The sequence below is a fragment of the Cervus canadensis genome, chromosome 31 (genome assembly GCF_019320065.1).
Source record: "Cervus canadensis isolate Bull #8, Minnesota chromosome 31, ASM1932006v1, whole genome shotgun sequence".
In the NCBI taxonomy this organism is placed as follows: domain Eukaryota; kingdom Metazoa; phylum Chordata; class Mammalia; order Artiodactyla; family Cervidae; genus Cervus; species Cervus canadensis.
Genome location: NC_057416.1, coordinates 36094859 through 36114301, shown reverse-complemented (window position 1 = coordinate 36114301; position 19443 = coordinate 36094859). Strand labels below are relative to the sequence as shown.

The following is a 19443-nucleotide window of genomic DNA, read 5'->3' as shown; positions in this document are numbered from 1 at the left end:
CTCTCACACACTCACACACACACACCTAGCCTCACAGGGACAGCCAGGATGAGCAGCTGATGTGATTGTGTGTGTAGATACAGAGTTCCTGGTGGGGAGACCTACACTGTAGCTGAACCGAAGTGTTTTACAATGTTGCTACAAGAAAAATGAGCCTAAAGCCCAACAATGCCAGCTTATTCCGCACTCTGGTGGAAATGCAGTCTTCCACTCCAGACCCACTGGCTCAGTCTTTGTGGTGAGAGTCAGTATTCTGTGTTCCCCACGTTCTCCAGGTGACTCGGATGCACTCACGCTCTGAGAAGCAATCACGCCCCACGCTCAGTCGCTCACTTGTGTCCAACTCTGTGTGACCCCATGGACGGTAGCCTCCCAGGCCATTCTGTCCATGGGATTCTCCAGGCAAGAATACTGGAGTGGGTTGCCACTCCCTTCTCCAGGGTATTTTCTGGACCCAGAGAGTGAACCCTAGTATTCTGCATTAACAGGCGAATCCTTTACCACTGAGCCACCTGAGAAGCCCTTGAGAAGCTATGTTTGCAAGCGAATCCCACACATTAGGTCGTGTCACCTGTAAACACTTTGATATGCATTTCCAAGTGATATCACTGCACCTAACAGAAATAAGAGTGATTCCTGAGAGCATCCAACCATGACTAGGCTAGTCATGGGTCCTGATGGGCCCAGGTCAGTCCAGTTTACACCTGTTGTCTGGAAATAATTATTAAAATCACCCTTTTTCACCCTCAAAGTGCCCCATTCAGGATGACACAGTTTATACTCACTGTACTCACCCTCAGTCTAAACTTCACAAACTTGCTATACCATTCTTAGGTTCATCTGCTTCCTTTTGTATTGTTTCAAAGGTGCTTTTTAAATTTTAAAATTATGTAAAACATTGCATGTTTCCAAAGTAAAGATTCATTTTAGTTCCTTCCACCCTAATCCCCCTCTCCCCAAAGGTAAGCATTTTTTTATTAGTTTTATTTATACTTCACTTGTTTCTTTTTGAAACTCTAGGTGAATCCATAAACTGTTTTACCGGGTCTCTCTCTTCAACACTGTTCCATAGCTCAGGGTTCTGGGTACCATTCCTCCAGGGGGATGTGTACAGACCATTCGCACCCCTTTTGCAGCTACGGGGTGACGCTTTGTGTGCAAGGAACAGCAACCAACTCCTACTGACAGACATCTGGATTTTTTACCATCTCTTGCTATTTCAAATCAGGCAGCAGTAAGCAGCCATGTGCATGCTGTCATTCTGTAATGATGCCAGCATATCTTTGACATCCATTCCTAGAGATGGAGTTGCCAGATCAAAGCAAGAAGGCATACCTAATTTTTCCAGACATTGTGAAACACCCCTGGGCGTGTTGGCAGTTGGCAGCTCCACCAGCACTGGATAAGCAGGCCTGTTTCCCCACTGCCTTCTCTATGGGACATATTGTCTGTCTTCGGGATGTTTGCCTATTTTTAAGTGAAATATAGTATTTCCATGCAGTTTGCTTGTTATCCTGTTTACGTATAATGTATATACAGAAGGTGTACCTATCAGAAACGCGGAGATGGTGAATTTTCACAAAATGAGCACACCCTAATGACTAGCACACTGATGAAGAAATAGAAAACATGACTAGCACTGTGGAAGCCCCCTCCTGCTGACTTATTGAATTGCAATCTGCATCTCTCTTACTTTGAGCAAGGGTAAGCTTTCTTTCACATATTTGAAAGCCATCTGTATTTTTTTTTCTGTGAAATATTCTGTTTAAATATCTTACTACTTTCCTACCAAACAGACCTCAGTATGATTCATAGGAAACCCACAAAGCTTTCAAGAAAAGTGTGGCAGCAGAAGATAACATCAACGGGGACAGAAAAGGGTAGAAACATTATAAAGTAAAGAGACCTCTGGACCCACAAGCAAGAAGCAGGATGGGAAAACCACTCAGCTGCAAACACGGACTACATTTTAATCCCAGGGAGGAATTACGGGCTGAGAGGGCAGAATAAAGAGCTGTCAGGAATTGTTTCTAGAGACACGGGCCTGAGACCTAATCAAGGACCCAGCGCCATGTGCAGGGCTGGGTTTTAGCATGGCTGCACATCTCCTCTGACCCCCTTTTGAGTGGGAGCATCTACAGAGGTTATCCCTGCTGTCTCATGAGGGTGAGCTGCACAGGCAGAGGGCAGGTAAGTTCTGTCTGGTTTGCAAGATTGAGAGGAACATTACACAAGGAACTGTATGTGAAGAAATGCACTTGAGAAGTCTCGGCTGTGCCTAAGCTTGATTTATGTATTTTTAAATACTTATTTATTTGTTTGGCTCTGCTGGGTCTTAGTGGCAGCATGCAGGACCTTTGATCTTCGTTGCACCAAGCAGGATCTTTAGTTGCAGCATGAAACCTTTGAGTTTCAGCATGGGGGATCTCGTTCTCTGACCAGAGCTCCCCTGTATCGGGAGCTCAGAGTCTTAGCCACTGGACCACCAGGGAAGTCCCAGGCTTGATTTAAATAACTTGATCCTGAGCCTCAAGCCTGAGCCTGATACTTTAATGCACAAGATTTGGGGGGTCTTCTGAGGGGCGGGGGCTGAATGCATTTTGCATACGGAGGGGATATGGATGACAGCAACCAGAGGACAAATTGTAGCATATTGTATTTTCCAAAAATGGCCACGATGACACTCCTGACCCTCACATGCCCTTGCAGAACTTTTTAGCTCTCCCAGTCAAGAGATGGAGTCTAGGTCTCCTCCCCTTGAGCCCAAATGGGACTTGATGATTGTCTCAGTGAATGGCAGACACGACACAGGATGACTTCCAAGGCAAAGTCATTATAGACAATATCATTTCCTCCTGTCTCTCCCTCTCAGGTCACTGGCTTTAGGGGCCCTGTGCCACCTGGTAGAAGTCTGAGGCAGCCATGCTGTGAGGAAACACAAGCTTCCTTAGTCAAAAGCAGAGATGGCATGACAGGAAAAATGCCTGACCAGCAACCAGACGTTCCACACACTGCTGACCCCACCAGACACTGTCGCCAGAGCTACTCAGCTGAGCCACTCCAAGTTCCTGATTCACAAAACCCACGAGAAATGCTACTCAAGAGCCTTTGTTTTGAGATGCTAAGTTTCAGAGTTAATTATTACCCAGCACTAGAAAGCTGGAGAAGAACTGACTCATTGGAAAAGACCCTGACTGGGAAAGATTGAAGGCAGGAGGAGAAGGGGACGACAGAGGATGAGATGGTTGGATGGCATCACCGACTCGATGGACGTGAGTTTGAGTAAACTCCGGGAGTTGGTGATGGACAGGGAGGCCTGGTGTGCTGCAGTCCATGGGGTCGCAAAGAATCGGACACGACTGAGTGACTGAACTGACTGACTGAGACAGCTGGAAGAGATTTTGATCCCTGTTCAAAAAGTAAGAAAAAAATCGAATCCTCTACTACATTTAAACTAAACTAAATCAAAATGAAACAGCCTCAGGAATGATGGCTGAAAAACACCTCAAGTTTTAGAAATGTATTCTGGAACACAAGAGATGTTAGCTGACTTAATACACATCATCTGTAATTTAAAGTTACCTGACTGCCTCACACTCCAATTTACAACTGTGAGACAAAATGCCTGAATTTTCTAGTCAGCATTTATTTAACTGATATGAGATTTTAATTGTTCCCATAAAATTAAGCTAGGCTTTAAAAAAAAAGTCAAATTACGATGACCAATAATGAGAACAACCTCTAACCACAAGGAGCCCTTGGTGAGTTTGGGCGGCAGAGCGGTGGGACCTACCTTGAGCTTCACAGCGGCCGCCCAGGCTGCCGTGTGGAAAATACGTGGGGAGGGGGCTTGTGAGGGGGCAGAGGGCAACCTCCCACATGCAGGGGTCCAGGCGGGAAACCCCCGCACTTGGACCAACGGGTCAGATCCTGGCAGAGCTGACTAGACTTCCTGGAAAATGGTATGCAGGGTGGAGAGAAAAAGAAGCACCAAGAAGGACGCAGAGGCTTCTGGAAGCATGGAGAAGGGCTGTAGAAGGAGAAGATTCCAGGGGAGAGCTTGGAGCCTGTGGTGTGAGAGTTGTTAAAGGTGAGGAGGGCGCTGAGCTGCATCTCTCGAGCTATTAATGAGATGGAGCCCATTTCCCAGGACCCTTCCCCAGGCTCCCGGGTGGGTCACAGACGATCCGCGCGGAGTCTGGAGGTGGAGGTGAGGCAGCATCTGGGGTCTGGACGGGCCCTGATGCACCAGGGCACCGGGCGGCCAGGCAGGAGGCAGCCCCTCCGCACCCCACCGCCCTCCCCTCCCCTCCCCGCTCTGCCAACCGGCTGAGGTGCCTGCAGCTCTTCAGCAGGCCCTCCCGTGGTCCAGGTCAGAGGCCCTGAGAGGCAGATGTGGCCGCAGTTTGTCCAGCTCCCTCCCACTCCAGGTTCCGCTCTTCTTCCCAAGCGCAGGTTCAGCCGACCCACAGCATCCAGGGCCGGATGCCCCCTGGGGGCAAAGCCAGCAGCTCTTCAGACCCTTCAACAGCTCCCACGGCTGCAGAAATTCTAACTGCTGCATCACTCATAGTGGTTCTGCCCTTCTGATGGGACTCTGATACAGCATCCAAGGGAGATACCGAGTAGGCGCTGGCTGTGAGTCTCAAGTTCAAGGGAAATGGTCCCAAATGGGTGTTAAATTGGGGAATCGTTGCCACATGACTGGTATTTAAAGCCACGAGCCTGGGTTAGATCACCCAAAGAGAGCTTTCAAGGAGGTCCAACACCCTGGGAGCTCCATGGTAAAGAGGTGGAGGCAGGAGGGAACAGCCAAGGAGACCGAGAGCTACCAGTGAGACAGAAGGAATCCCAGACGACATTCGTGGTTCAAGGCGAAGGAGGAGCGTCAGGAGGAGGCTGAGCTCGACCGTGTCAGCTGAGATGAGTTTGGAGACGGGACTGCCATGCCTGAAGGTATCATTGTTGACATTGTCCAGAGGGGTTTGCTGAAGTGGATGGGTGAAGTCTGATCACAGCAGATTCAAGAAAAATGGGGCAAGAGAAAGTGGAGAAAACTGTTGAGAAATTTCTTCGTGAAGGAGGGCAGAAAAATAATGAGGGAAAAAATAACATCGATTAAAAAGTTGTGTTTTTCTTTTTTTTTTTTTAAGATGGGAGAAACAAAGCCTGCTTGCTTTCCGGTGGGAATGTCCCAGGAGAGAAGGGACTTGACTGCTGGAGGTGGGTCTTGAGATGTGATGGTGAGGCTGACGGGGCTGGTTCCCGGGGAGGCCGCTGGTCCCAGGAGCCTGGACAGCTGGAGAAGGGGCAGGAACACAGGGTCAGGGGCTTCCTGACCGGATGTGCGCGGGGTCTGGATGGTCCCTTCGGATGACCTGCTTTCTCAGTGAGCAGACACAAAGCCATCAACTGAGAGTGAACATGGGGGGAAGATGCCGGGGGTTTCCAGAGAGGAAAGGACATGGAAGATCTCTGTAGGCAGAAGGAGAGCACACAGACCCCAGGGAAATGCAGGACGTTCTCAAGGCCCACCCAGGGATGCTGGGCGTGAACGTGGAGTGAGAGGGTGTGATGTGAGTGTGTGGGGGCCATGCTCAGCTGTGCAGTCAGTTGTGGAACAGAGAAAATGAGGGCAGGGAGGGTGGGAGGGGGCAGACCTGTGGCTTTGTTGACTGAGAAGGATGAAGAAGAGACGCCTGGGTGAGGACCAGGGTGTCCCCAAGACTGTGACTGTACTAATTGGTGGCAGAACTTTAACTGGGCAAAGAGGGAAGACAGGGCTTGGAGGTGGAGAACAGGTGACAGGGTCTGTGGAGTGAAGGTCCCATTGGGATCAAAGGATTGTTGGGCTCAAGGTGCTGGGCAGGTCAATGGGGATGGAGGTGGGATGTGGGAGGCAGGAGATGAAGGCCAGGGGAGGTGAGGACGTGGAGGTGAGCGGCTGGCCCCCCACTGCTGGGGGAGGGGGGGGCCCTGCTGCACAGGGTGGGACCCAGGACCCTTGGCGGGGCCAGAGGAGAGGGTGGTTTACAAGCCACACGCCCTCACAGCTGGGAGGAGGGTGCTGTGTGCACACGCGGTCACACGTGGGCTGCTGTCCAGATGGCAGATGGCAGTGAACCTGCAAAGCCTCTGTAGGGCGCAGGCTCTGTAGGGGCAGGAGGGCGCAGGAGGGGCCGGCTGGCTTGTCGGGGTAATTTTGCAGGGAAGTAACCTTGTCAGGCTGAGGACCCGTCGGAGCACGCCTGATCTAGGTGACTGGGGCCAGTGTGCAGGAGGCCTTTCCTCCTGGCTGGGAGCACATCCAGCGAGAGCGGGGCCATGCATGATTAGGTCTTTGGTGCCCGCGAGGCTCCAAGAGGTCAAGGCAGCTTGAAGTTTCTTAGACCTTACGCTTGGCCCGAGGTGATGACTCTGACACTGAGAGGGAGTGGGTGGCAGAGTCTGATGGCGCGGGGGTCAGAGCTGGGAGGTGACAGGACGGGGGGAAGGCTGTGGAAAGGAGTAATGGGGCTTAGAGAGGACACTCCCCACTCCCCTCACCTGGGGAGCTGCAGGGTCCTCCGAGGAGACTGGGGTTCAGTCAGGCAGTGGAGGGACTGCCCAGAAAGAAAAGCTGAGGGATACGGAGACATGAGCTGACGACAGCGGTGAGTTCCAGGGGCGTCCTGGGAGGTTCCAGGAGCTGGGGAGGACTGACAGGCAGGCGGGAAGAAGGGACTGCAGAACTTCAAGGCAAACAGAAGTCAGGGACGGCTGGGGTCCCCGGGGCTGGGGCTCCCCGGGGTGACAGGTACGAACAAGGGACAAGGAACAGAGGCGAGTCTCGACAGCCTCGAGGCACAGGCTGACCGTCTGTGGGCGGGAGGAGGAGGCAGGTTCTGGAGGGGCTCTGCCATGACTGCTTATGGACTCTGGATTCGTCTCTGGGCTCCACTCACATGAGGGAAAAGAGGGAGATGGAATAGAAGGTTTCCCAGGGTGACCTTTAGTCCATAATATAAGGTTCTGTGGGCCTCCCAGGCGGCGCTAGAGGTAAAGAACCCACCTACTGCCAATGCAGTAGATATAGGAGACACAGGTTCAATCCTTGGGTTGGGAAGATCCCCTGGAGGAGGGCATGGCAACCCACTACAGTACTCTCACCTGGAAAATCCCCATGGACAGAGGAGCCTGGCGGACTGCAGTCCATGGGGTTGCAAAGAATCCGACATGACTGAAGCCATTTAGCATGCGGGCACGCATGAGGTTCTATCCCGTTTGCCTGAGTGCCACAGAGCCTTCAGGTCACCATAGCCATGCCCAGCTCACCCAGGCCCCGGACACACAATATGAGCAGACACCGGTGCAGAGTCATTCCCCACGTCTCCTTCCTTCCCACCAGCCCCTTCCGTCAGAACTCGTCACCAGCTTTACTTCTCCGCTCGCCTTGATCCTCAGAGCCACGCACCTCTCGTCCCTACTGGGGTCTTAACACTCTAGAAGGGCTTCCCTTGTGACTCAGCTGGTAAAGAATTTGCCTGCAATGCGGGAAACCTGGGTTCGATCTCTGGGTGGGGAAGATCCTCTGAAGGAGGGCTTGGCAACCCAGTCCAGTATTCTTGCCTGGAGAATCCCCATGGACAGAGGAGCCTGGCGGGCTACAATCCATGGAGTCGCAAAGAGGAGGACACGACTGAGTGACTAAGCATAGCTCGGCAACACTCTAGAATCCGGTTCCCTGCCTGCGTCCCCATCTCCATCTCAGCCCTCCAGGATCAAGGTCAGGGCTACCTCCAAAAGCCTCACGTCTCCCATGGTCTGGACCCTCTCTACCTTTCTACCACTGCCTGGGCAAGACTAACCCAGTCACAGGTGTCACATGTCTCTGCTTGCACGGGGAAAGAAGCATTTTCTGCCCTCTCTCTACACAGATACCCCCCCCACACACACACACACACAGTGCCACACACACACACCCCACCCTCCCCCACACACACAAAGTGCAAGGGTCTTGGGCGGGGCTGGCTCTTCTCCTAAATATCCTGAGATACCTAGCATGGTGCTGGGGCAGCCCGAGCCCAGCTCTCAAGGCGGCGTCTCTCCTCCACCACGCGTGTCCTTTCCCTCAAATCTGCTCCTCGTGCAAAGCACTGCTTCTTCAGCCAGCAATTCTACAGCAAGTTGCAAGAGGGTCATGGGCCTTCTCTGGTCCAGCTGAGGACGGACCTCTTAAGGGATTCCATGGACCCTCTTAGGGTTTCCTAACTTGTCCAGGATCCTTTCCATGGGAATTTTCTTTCTTCCTTTCCAAAGACAAGGAGAGAGCTTTCAGAAAGCAGACGCAACACACCATCTGCCTTCATTTCAGGGAAGAGAAATCCCCAGGACAGAGAAGGGGAAAGTCCCATCTCATGACAAAGAGTTCTTCCTGGGACACTTGTCTTTTCAGTTCATATCCACATAGCCCCAGAGCCTTCCCCTTCTCCAAGACGTGTCCCCGGAATTCCACCGCTCTGCTCTGCTCGTATCCTGCCCGTGTCTAACTGAGACTGTGGAATTAGGCTGCAAGTGGATGGTCTCAGTTTCCATCTCAATCACATGGAATCATTGTTACTACCAACACATTCTAATACTTACTCTTCTCAGGAACATATAGGTTAACACAAGTGGCATGCTTTCTAATCTTTTTTTTTTTTCCTAATTATTTACGGGCTATGCGTTTTGTGTAGTCATCGGCCGTCTCTAGAGGGAATGCTGACATTTCCCGTGGCTGGCAACTGCTCCGCACAGCAGCTGGTTATCTGATCTGTCTGCTCAACAGGTTCCTCTTTGACATTTAATAAACTGCAGTGATTTCACATTTAGTTATTCCCCCCATGTGCTCAATGAGGGCAAAGCACCATATAAAGGCCATCTTAGATGAAAATTACAGAGGCAATTTTTTATGGATAAGCACAAAGTAAAAAGTTATCTTTTTTACTTGGCTTCTTCTTTTTTTTTTTGAAATTTACATCTTCAACTTTTTTTTGGAAATACATGATCTTATTCTAACATTTTTGCTGTTTACAGATTTTCTTCATAATGTATTTGTCATCAGCTGCTTTGGTTATGGTTTTATCTCTTTAATGATAAAGATGTTGTTAAACAAAAGGCAAAAAGCAAAGTTTTCTTGCTTTCTTTTTTATGGAACTAGAGCTCCTTAAATCAGAATAGACTTGAGTTTTCCAATAAACCCTTCCCTCAGTGAGTGTTCATGGGAGCGCTACACATTCAATCAGTCAACATTTCAGAACATACTGAAAGAAGAGCGTAATTCAAGGTCATCAGTTTGCCTAGATCCTCAAACACCAGGTCTCTGGCAATTTGATTTTATGCTAGAAGAGATTTAGACAGACAAGACAAGCATGTCTTTCTGACTATTCTTCCACCAAAGGAAAACATACCCCAAAGCAGCCCAGCAAAACATCCCAAATAACAGGCCCCACCACGTGAGAATTCTTAGTTTTCCACAGTCACAGTTATAGAAAGGATAAAACTTTTCAAAGGCTCAAACGTTTCTTCCTAACGCATATTCTCACTGGTGTTTTGCTTCACAAGAAAGTTTCAATCCTAAGAACTGACTTACCAGGCTTGCATCTGGCCAGCTCCTTGGAGAGGCTCCACTTTGTTTTGAGGTTGTGTCTGACACTTAATACATAAAATTCAGCCAGTTCCGCTGCCTGGTGTTATGACTCGGTTTACCCCCGTGACTCCATGACAGGACAGAACCCCAATCCCTTCTTTCTGCAAAGTCTTCAGATGACTTTCTCCCTCATTCTCCTCTTCTTCGCTGCAGGCCACGATGAAAACCACACAATTCCGAATTACTTGGGCAGGAAACGCTGTCAAACGTACATGTGTCAAGCAAAGTAGGCGTCATCAATCACAAAAGGAAGTAGAAGCTTCCTCAAGGAGCTGTGGTAACCCCGCAGCTCTCTGCCTGTGAGTATTTGTCAAAGGAGTGAGTTTTTTCAAAACGAGAATGAGACGCAAGTGCGGGCAGGGGCAGCCGAGAGAAAACAGCCGGAGGGTAACCAGACCCGGCGGCTCTGACAATTAATCCAGCGACAGGAAGTGCACTGGTTTGGCTAACGCTGGAGAAACAGTGGCCTCTGATGGAGCCCAGATGTCATACTGATTACACATGGTGTGGAAACTGGGAGCTTATTCTGACGGTCACTCAAGGGAACAGACGGAACGAGAGGCCCCAACTGGAAAGCCATCTCAGGCCTAACTACTTCACTTTTATCAAGTCCAAAAGCTCCACTCTGTTCTTATCCTCTGTCTTCCCTTCCCTTCAGTGTTACCTTTGTCCTCGCAGACACTTTAACGTTGTAAACGTACTCTAATGAGGTTTACCTTTGAAACAATCAGTGTTGACACGTGAATTTTTGTTTACCTAATGTTCTGACATTCTCTACAGTGATATCATAAGCAAAAGATAGGACAGTGTTTATTTTGACAACCTCTATCTGAAAAATATGTTACAACTGGGGAAAAAAAAAAATCTCCCATCTCTCCCCAGAGCAGTTTTGCCCACTTGCCACATAAAATATAGGCAGATGGTGAGCGGTAGTGAGACGTTCAGGTTCTTCCAATCCTTACTATGTTTGTTTATTTTCTTTTATGCCATTTTTACAAATGTGAGCACAGCCAGGAAATTAGTAACAAGCTGATCCAAAAGAAAACCAGACAGACAGGCTGCTGCCCCCAACCCTTTCAGACCTGGCATTTCCTGGGGCTTGGGGAACTTTGTATTTAGAGGACTCTGACCCTCCACCAGGCAGACCCCAGCGTGTCACTTGTGATAAGGTCGCGTGAAATCCACAACAGACGCTGAGGGGGACAAAGCCAAGGTAAGAGGAGGCAGGAGAAGAAATATTTGAGGAGAGTTCCCTGAACTTTGCGTAGCATGCCTTTGGTGGAAAACAACACACAGGTAAATGTAAAATAAAATTTAAAGATAAGCCAAAAGGAAGACTCCACTTGTTGGGAACTTACCTGTTAAAGATGATTCCTGCGGTTTTCTATTTAAGTGCTAGTACAAGGTCACATCGGACTTCCCTGGTGGCACAGAGGTTAAAGCATCTGCCTGCAATGTGGGAGACCCCGGTTCAATCCCTGGGTCGGGAAGACCCCCCGGAGGAGGAAATGGCAACCCACTCCAATATTCTTGCCTGGAAAATCCCATGGACTGAAGGTAGCACATTTAGCAGAAGACTTGGCATCAATGACAGTTTTACCCCCTGTGTGGCCTCCAGTCAGCAGCCCTGGCACGGTACATTCTGTGTGTGTGTGTGTGTGTGTGTGTGTGTGTGTGTGAGTGTGTGTGAGTGTGTGTGCACACTCAGTCGCTTCCGTTGTGTCTGACTCTTTGCAACCCAGTGGACTGTAGCCCGCCAGGCTCCTCTGTCCACGGGATTCTCCGGGCAAGAATACTGGAGTAGCTTGCCATGTCCTTCTCCAGGGAATCTTCCCCACCCAACGATCAAACCTGATTCTCATCTCCTGCATTGGCAAGAAGGTTCTTTACCATGAGCACCAGTGGTAAAGCCTCGTTATCTCTTTACTAAGGACAAAGCCAGGAATCTTCATGGATCAATATCAAGATTCTAAGATAATTATCCTATTGGTTTTCAATTATTATTTTCCTCAGGGCATGTTTATGGTCTAACTTCCTAAGAGTACTTTAGTTACATGAAAATTCATAAAACATTCTCAACACATAAATGTTTCATGATGTCACTGGATGGTCAGTTCTTATTTATGCCTGAATGCAGGTTGTTCATTGAAAACATTTTGCAGGCCTGGTGGGAGACCAAGAGGAATTTTGGCAAATGTCTCCTGGAGGTTTGAAACCTACTGAAATACTGTACAATGAAGCATTGTTTGCAATTGTGACTTAACTACATTCTTATCTGCTTTTGTATTTATCGGAGCTGTGAACAGCTTCCAAAGTTCAGACTACCTCACAGAGAGGAACTCTGATTTCCTCTCTGTGAAGGCATGCATCCCCTGTTCTGCTTCTGTTTCTGCAGTATTTTCTCTTCTCCAGCTTTCTATTCCCTTTTTCTTATGAAGGTCACCTCTCCCTCTCTGCCATGTCTCAGGATTTATTCCACTCACTGATATTTTCTAAGTCAGATAGAGAAGGATGCCACTTCTTGCCCCTTCTCTACTTATTCTATGCTATTTTCTTTTGGAGCAGTTATAAGGGAAACAACACCCTAAAGATTTTAAACAGTAGTGAAGCAGGAGGGAAGGGGCAGGGTGCAACCTTTAAGAGAATGACATAGCCATAAGACATGGCCCAACGGGCTAGAACCATCTAGGTCCAAGATGGTGGAAGAGTTGCCTTCCACTAGAGCTTGAGCCTCACTCGTTAGCATCGTTGTAATACGTTAGCATAAGCTAAGGGGCACCCAACAGCGCCATCAAAGTCCCGAAGCCATCAAAGATCTCCCCCCAAAGAGCTGGGATAACCCTCCTGCTCATTAGCCTATGAAATTACTCTGTCCATAGACTAGTCAGCCCACATTTCAGACCTCTTACCTTTTGAGCTGGTCCACACTCTGTCTATGGAGTGTGTTTCTCTCTAAACAAATCTACTTCTTATCTGTCACTTTGTGCCTCACTGAGTTTTTTCTGTGATGAGACATCAAAGACCTGAGCCTCGTTAAGCCCTAAGACCAGTTGTGTGAGATCTCAGTTAAAAGACCATGGGTTCAAGTCTCAGTCCGAGTTTCATGGATTCAGTAGTAGTTGAACTCGTTTATTGTTCTTCTTGCCTAAATATTTTTTCTCTTTATAAAAGTAATAAGGCTCACTGAGGACTTCCCTGGTGCTCCAGTGGCTAAGACTCTGCACTCCCAATGCAGGGGGCCCAGGTTTCATCCCTGGTCGGGGAACTGGATCCCACATGCTACAATGAAGACCTGGTGCAGCCTAATCAATAAATTAATTAAAAGACTACCTTCTAAAGAAAAAAAAAGTAATAAGACTCATTGTACAAAACTTGGATATTGCAGAAAGTCCAAAGTACAAAACTTGATCATGCAAATCAACCACATGCCCATCACCCAGAGATAATCACTCTCAGTGTTTTCTCCCAGGCCTTTTTCTCTACATGTATTTACTCTTCATAAGATTCAGAGAGTGTTGCGTCCTCCTTTCTCCCCCTACCTTTATATTTTTAAGTATTTACATCCCCACATTCTTCAAATGTGGTTTTAATTTCAACACAGTTCTCATAGTGTATTTACTTCTGCCCCATGGGAGTCACTTACAATAGTCCCAGCTTTTTGTTATTTTAAATGATCTTGTTGAGAATGTCTTTCTAGACATTTTAAAATCGTCCCCTCTTCATCTTCGTCAAAACAACCAATTGGGACTTCCCTGGTGGTCTAGTGGCTAAGATATTGCATACCCAATGCAGGGGGCCCAGGTTCCATCCCTGGTCAGGGAACTAGATCCCACGTGCTGCAACTAAAGATACCTCGGGCCCCACCTTGCAAAATAAATAAATAAACTGGCCAAATAAATAAATATTAAAAACAAGAGCAACAACAAAAAGCCATCAAGCCAGTCCTTCCCTGTTCATACATGCCCCAGTCCCCTGTGAGGTGAGAGCTGCCTTCACACTTCCTTCAGCTGCGGGGCCCAGACAGATTCTATCACTTGCCAGAGGCCACATAACTAGTTGTCTGAAATGCAGACTCTGATTTTTTTTCACTTTCTCCATATCTCATGCTGTAACAGTAAAGCTGTCCTTTTGAACTGTCTTTTTTAAAACCCATTTGTTTTCATTCTATACCAGCACTTGCCACCCAGTTCCAACCGCTTCCTTGTAGCTACACCCCAAAGTCCCCTAGATGGGCCTCTTGCCCCTGGACGCCATTGTTCTGAACCCCCCACCACACACACACCACTGCCACTCACCCAACAAGCCTGTGAAGCCCTACATGAAACAAGAACACTGCCCACCTCTCAAAGCTCACTTTCCCTTCCAGTTTTCCTCATTCACTGCCCACTTCCTTATCTGCTCACCACCCCACTCCTGGCTTCCTGCCACCTCCTTGTACTCTGTACCCTAAGCAGAATATTCTTCTCTTCAAATTCTACTAGGTCTTCTAAGGCCCAGCTCAGGTCTCATTTACTCCATGAAATAGAGTGAGCATCCCATTGGATTTGAAGTTGGCCAACTTGAGTTCAAAGCTTTGCTCTGCTAATTTTGCTGGGAGATTTGGGGCAGGGGGAGTCAACTTTTCTGAGTCACTTCTGCATATGTAAAGGTAAATTGTTATACTAATACCTGCCTTTCATCAGTCTCCCAGAGTCCTAAGAAGGAGGAATGTGAGTCATAAAGGTTTAGTGAGCAACTATGTGCTATGCAAATGGGAAACGGAAGCTTCAATACTTTGGCCACCTGATGCAAACAGATGACTCATTGGAAAATGCCCTGATGCTGGGAAAGACTGAAGGCAGAAGAAGAAGAGGGTGACAGAGGATGAGATGGCTGGATGGCATCACCGATGCAATGGACACGAACTTGGGCAAAGTCTGGGAGATGGGGAAGGACAGGGAAGGAAGCCTGGCATGCTGCAGTCTGTGGGGTCACAAGAGTTGGACACAAATTAGCGACTAAACAACCACCACCACCATCCACTCTCTGAACCAGTTCAGTATCCAGGTCTGCACCGGGCAGTCTAGCAGTGACTACACCCTGTCCCGTCAGACTCTCCCTGTTTCCTGCACGGTGACCGCTTTCCCTCAGCGTGGCTATAAGGGGTCTGAACTCCATGCGGTCCCTTGCCTCACCTCCATAACCCCCAGAGTCCAACACAGCATGTCCTTGTCAGACTGCTGGCCTAATCCTCGAGTTCCACTTGGATTCGAATCACATGGGCCTTAGATTCCCAGCCTTCTGTCAGTCTTTTGGAGTAGGAAAGCCTTACACTTTGGGGAGGAGTCCTAGAAGACGCGGGTCAAGGGTAGCATCCACCTTTGTGAGTCTGGAAATGTATTCTCATTTGGATCTTGCCTCCCAGAGACTTTCACTGCATTTTCACAGTAACCCTTATTTAGTAAAGCACTTAGTGAAATCAAAGAGCAGAGGCAAGGAAGTCCTGTGGACATCCAGGAACCAGACCCAGACCGTGGATATGTTTATCAGAAAAGTCAGGGAACCTAATCATGAAAGATGGTTCACTAATGATCTGCTTGTAAATTACTCATTTAGTCTGAAATTCATTCCTCAGCTTTGATTATCTAGTTTCTAGAGACCTAAGCACAGTTTCCTCCAATAGGTCCACCCCTAAAAAAGCCAGGTCTAAAGTAAAGGTTAGGGTTAGTGACAAGAAATGGGGTTTAGGTTAGAGTTAAGGGTTAGCACTGCATTTGGGTTTAGGGTTCAGGTTACGACCGGGGTGTGATTAGCATCAGAGTGAAAGTTCTGCTTTGGGTGAGGACTCGGTTTAGATGCGCAGATGCAGAATCATGCAGAGTTAGTGTTAGTGTGACAGGCAGGTTGGGGGTTGAACTAGGCTTAGGGTTAGGGAAACAGGTTAGGGTTGGAGTTAAGCTAGATTCCTGGATATAAAGGACGATTTTAGTACAAGTTGTGCTTTAAAATTCTACTTTGTATGGTTAAGGACACATTTTCACCAACTTCTCAGGAACTAGCACAGCACCTTTAGAAAGAACCTTCACGCTACAGCACTGCAAGATCAAATGCAATATACAGCTTCCCCTAGTTCATCAGAGTGTTTTTTAAATCTCTAATCCTGAAAATTAAAAAAAAAAAAAAACAACTCTGGTGAACTATGGAAAACTGTATATTGCATTTGATTTTGGAATGCTGTAGAGTGAAGATTAAATCTCTAATTCTAAAAGGGCTTTCCTGGTGGCTCAGATGGTAAAGAATCTGCCAACAATGTGGGAGACTTGGGTTCGATCCCGGGGTCGGGAAGATCCTCTGGAGAAGGGAATCACAACCCACTCCAGTCTTCTTGCCTGGAGAATTCAGGAACAGAAAAGCCTGGCAGACTGCAGCCCATGGGGTTGCACGACTGAGCAACTACAATCCTGAAAAGGCAAGTACCACTTTTAACGTCATCGTTAACACCCTGAAGTTCATTTAGTAGGCTGTGTCCAGTTTGTACTGCCCTCTTCTCCTCCTGATATGCTGAACCCCTACCAGAAAAGCTGACACCATTAAAGAAAAAAGCTGTGATCTGGAATCCACTTACATTTTTCCCACAACTACATTTTAAAATAAACACCATATACTGTTGAAGTGCTGGTCATTTGTCAAGCACCACAAACAGAAAACACAGTCTGTTCTCACTAGAATCACTGTGGCTCACATCTGCATTTCCAGCCCAAACTTCTTTCTCAAACTGCAAAGCTGGATTTCTAGTCAAATTGCAACTGGTTGGAAAGTGAGCCCATCTCCACTGCCCTCACTCGGCATACCTGCTTCTCTTTCTCTTCCATTCTTTGATTTGGCAACACTGTTCATCGAGGACCCGAAACAAAAGCCTCCTCAAACTCCTCTTCACCTCCCACCATCCCCTCCTGTTGTAGAAATTCTCAGATCTCCACGGCATCCCCTCTATCTTCAATTAGGCCCTTATCATTGCTTGCTTAAATCATTGCAACAGCCTCTTAAATAGCTCTCGATTAACGTTCGTACGTTCAGGCTCTTCCCCTCACATTGTCAGCACACGGGACATCTTTGCCACGTGACCACCAGGCTTCCCTGCTGGCTCAGCGGTAAAGAATCCGCCTGCCATGCAGGAGAGCCGGGGTTCAGTCCTTGCGTCAGGAAGATCCCCTGGAGAAGGAAATGGCAACCCACGGCGGTATTCTTGCCTCGGAAATCCCACGGACAGAGGAGCCTGGCGGGCTCCAGTCCATAGGGTCACAGGAGTTGGAAATGACTGACTACAAAAACCACTACCACCCGCAGCTGAAATGTTGCTAAATCCCCTACCAGAGCCTCTGCCGTGGGGGCTCCCTCAGTTCGCTTCCTGGGAGTTTCCAGCCCTGCTCTGCACCCAGCACACCTTGCACATGTACCACACTTCACTGCACTCACACTTACGCGCGTCTCGCAGGAGTGGACGTCAAGCTTCTGGAAGCTGAGACAGTCTCATTCACGGCTGCACCACTGGTATCCTGAACCATGCCTGGCACCCAAGGGAGTGCCCACAAAATTTTGCTGAAAGAAAATAGCCCACGGGGCTAAATAACTCCCGGAGATCCTCTTTATATATTAGCACATCCAGTCCCAAAATAAAACTTATGCTGCGCAAGGCTTCTTTAAAAAGCACACCCTGCATCTTAACAGGAAGTTACAGATGAATAAACAGCTGACAGAACAAACTAAAGAGCATCCAGTGAATCAGCAGTTGACCGTTCAGTCGCTGTTAACTAAACACAGGGGGTGAGCAGATGGGGACAGAAACTCACTTTCACTGCTAGCGGGCTTCACAAGATGCTCCAAAGCTCCGAGCAGAAGGCCATCCGCACATCTCACCCCTGGGGAAAACTCGGGCACAGAAGCAGACCATAGCAAACGTGACACTGGCAGGCTTGCTGAACACAGAATCTGATTCATACCAAACTGGAGGCCACAGAACGTCCACCACACCCTGTCTTGTCCAACTCGTGGAGCAGGGAGCCTGGTGTGCAGTTTTTAGTTGACGTTTGTGAGAAGATGATGACTCTGTGGGCAGTACACATTTCTGTAACCTCTGGGTGTCTGCACTGCAACAGAACTAAAGAGGGGGTAGGCTGCTGTGTTCATAATTCTAAAATCTGAGAGTTCAGCTGCCATGTGCATTACAGAGCTGAAGGCCCAGGAGACATAGCCCTGGGCACACGCCTACAGCCTGAAGCTTTCTCTCTTAGGAAAATGCTGGCCCTTATTTAGAATGCGTGTGAGCTAAGTCGCTTCAGCCATGTCCAACTCTTTGCGACCCTATGGACCATAGCCCTCCAGGCTCATCTGTCCATGAAATTCTCCAGGCAAGAACACTGGGTGGGTTGCCATGCCCCCCTCCAGGGGATCCTCTCAATCCATGAATGGAGCCCCAGTCTCTTTTATTTCTGTGTTGGCCTGTGGGTTCTTAACCGCCAGCGCCACCTGGGAAGTCCTTTATTTAGTACAGGGGGGCTTACTGAGAACTTCCACTGACAGCTTCCACTTGGGAAGCTGTGTGTGCCTGTCTGTGGTCAGAAGAAGCAGAAGCGGAGGAGAGGTGGGAGCCAGTATACAAAGGGACCCTGGCCAGACTATGTGAATATAGAACTCTGACCACAAAGGTCCGTCTATTCAAAGCTATGGTTTTTCCAGAAGTCATGTATGGATGTGAGAATTGGACCGTAAAGAAAGCTGAGTGCCGAAGAATGGATGCTTTTGAACTGTGGTGTTGGATACGACTCTTGAGAGTCCCTTGGACAGCAAGGAGATCCAACCAGTCCATCCTAAAGGAAATCAGTCCTGAATATTCATTGGAAGGACTGATGCTGAAGCTGAAACTCTGATACTTTGGCCACCTGAGGCAAAGAACTGACTCCTCGGAAAAGACCCTGATGCTGGGAAAGGTTGCAGGCGGGAGAAGGGGACGACAGAGGATGAGATGGTTGGATGGCATCACGGATTCAATGGACATGAGTTTGAGTGGACTCCAGGAGTTGGTGATGGACAGGGAGGCCTGGCATGCTGCAGTCCATGACGACTGAGCGATTGAACCGAACTGAACTGACCCACAATCCTTTCAGCAACCAGGCCCGCTCCATGGGGAGGATGTGGCTCCATGGATGCAAGCTTCCTTAAGGTCAGGGGTGGGCGCCCCTCCCGCGCCACCGCCAGCTCTGCGTGTTCTCACGTGGTGGTACCAGTGGGGGCGTCTCCGTGGATTTCACGCCGGGGTGACTCTGGAGCTTCCCCCCTGCTTACTGCGATGGAAGCAGGATGCGGCAGGGCGGGGAGCGGGGGTGGGATCTAGAACTGGAAGGGGGCCCTTCCATTTGGGTAGGAGTCGTTGGGGTGCAGGTAAAAGCCTGGGGGCCGCGGGAGAAAAGGGGAAGGAGATTAGGAACGCGCCCCGCGGGCAATGGTGCGGGCGCCGGGCGAAGGAGACGGCGGTGATGGCAACGGTGATGGCCAAGGCCGCAGCGAGGGGGGCGGTGGCCGGCGGAAGCTAACCCGCCGCCACCGGGGCGCCTCGCCGGGAGTCCTGCCGGGAACCCGGCCCCAGCGCGCGCCGCGGGACCCGCCGCTCGTCCTCACGAAGGTGGCCGCGTGCGGAGGGCCTTGGGGCGCGGGGAGCCGGCGCGCCGGGAGGGCCGGAGCGCGGAGACTGAGCCCGAAGCTGATCGGAGAGGCGCGGGGGAGGGTGGGGAAGAGAAAAG

General features: G+C 49.2%; 1 protein-coding gene across 6 annotated transcripts in view; it reads right to left on the bottom strand.

The window, feature by feature from the left end:
- PSD3 (pleckstrin and Sec7 domain containing 3) overlaps positions 1–17683 on the bottom strand; it is a 573880-nt gene extending 556197 nt beyond the window's left edge. For 3 of the 6 annotated variants that reach the window (XM_043454541.1, XM_043454550.1, XM_043454551.1), the window contains exon 1: positions 17497–17683. In XM_043454541.1, coding sequence (XP_043310476.1) covers positions 17497–17644 — 148 coding nt within the window. In that variant the 5' untranslated portion in view covers positions 17645–17683. Of the gene's footprint in view, positions 1–9610; positions 9709–17128; positions 17275–17496 lie in introns of those variants that run through there. The other 3 variants (XM_043454542.1, XM_043454545.1, XM_043454548.1) reach the window with 3 other exon arrangements.
- Between the last annotated feature and the right edge of the window lie 1760 nt (positions 17684–19443).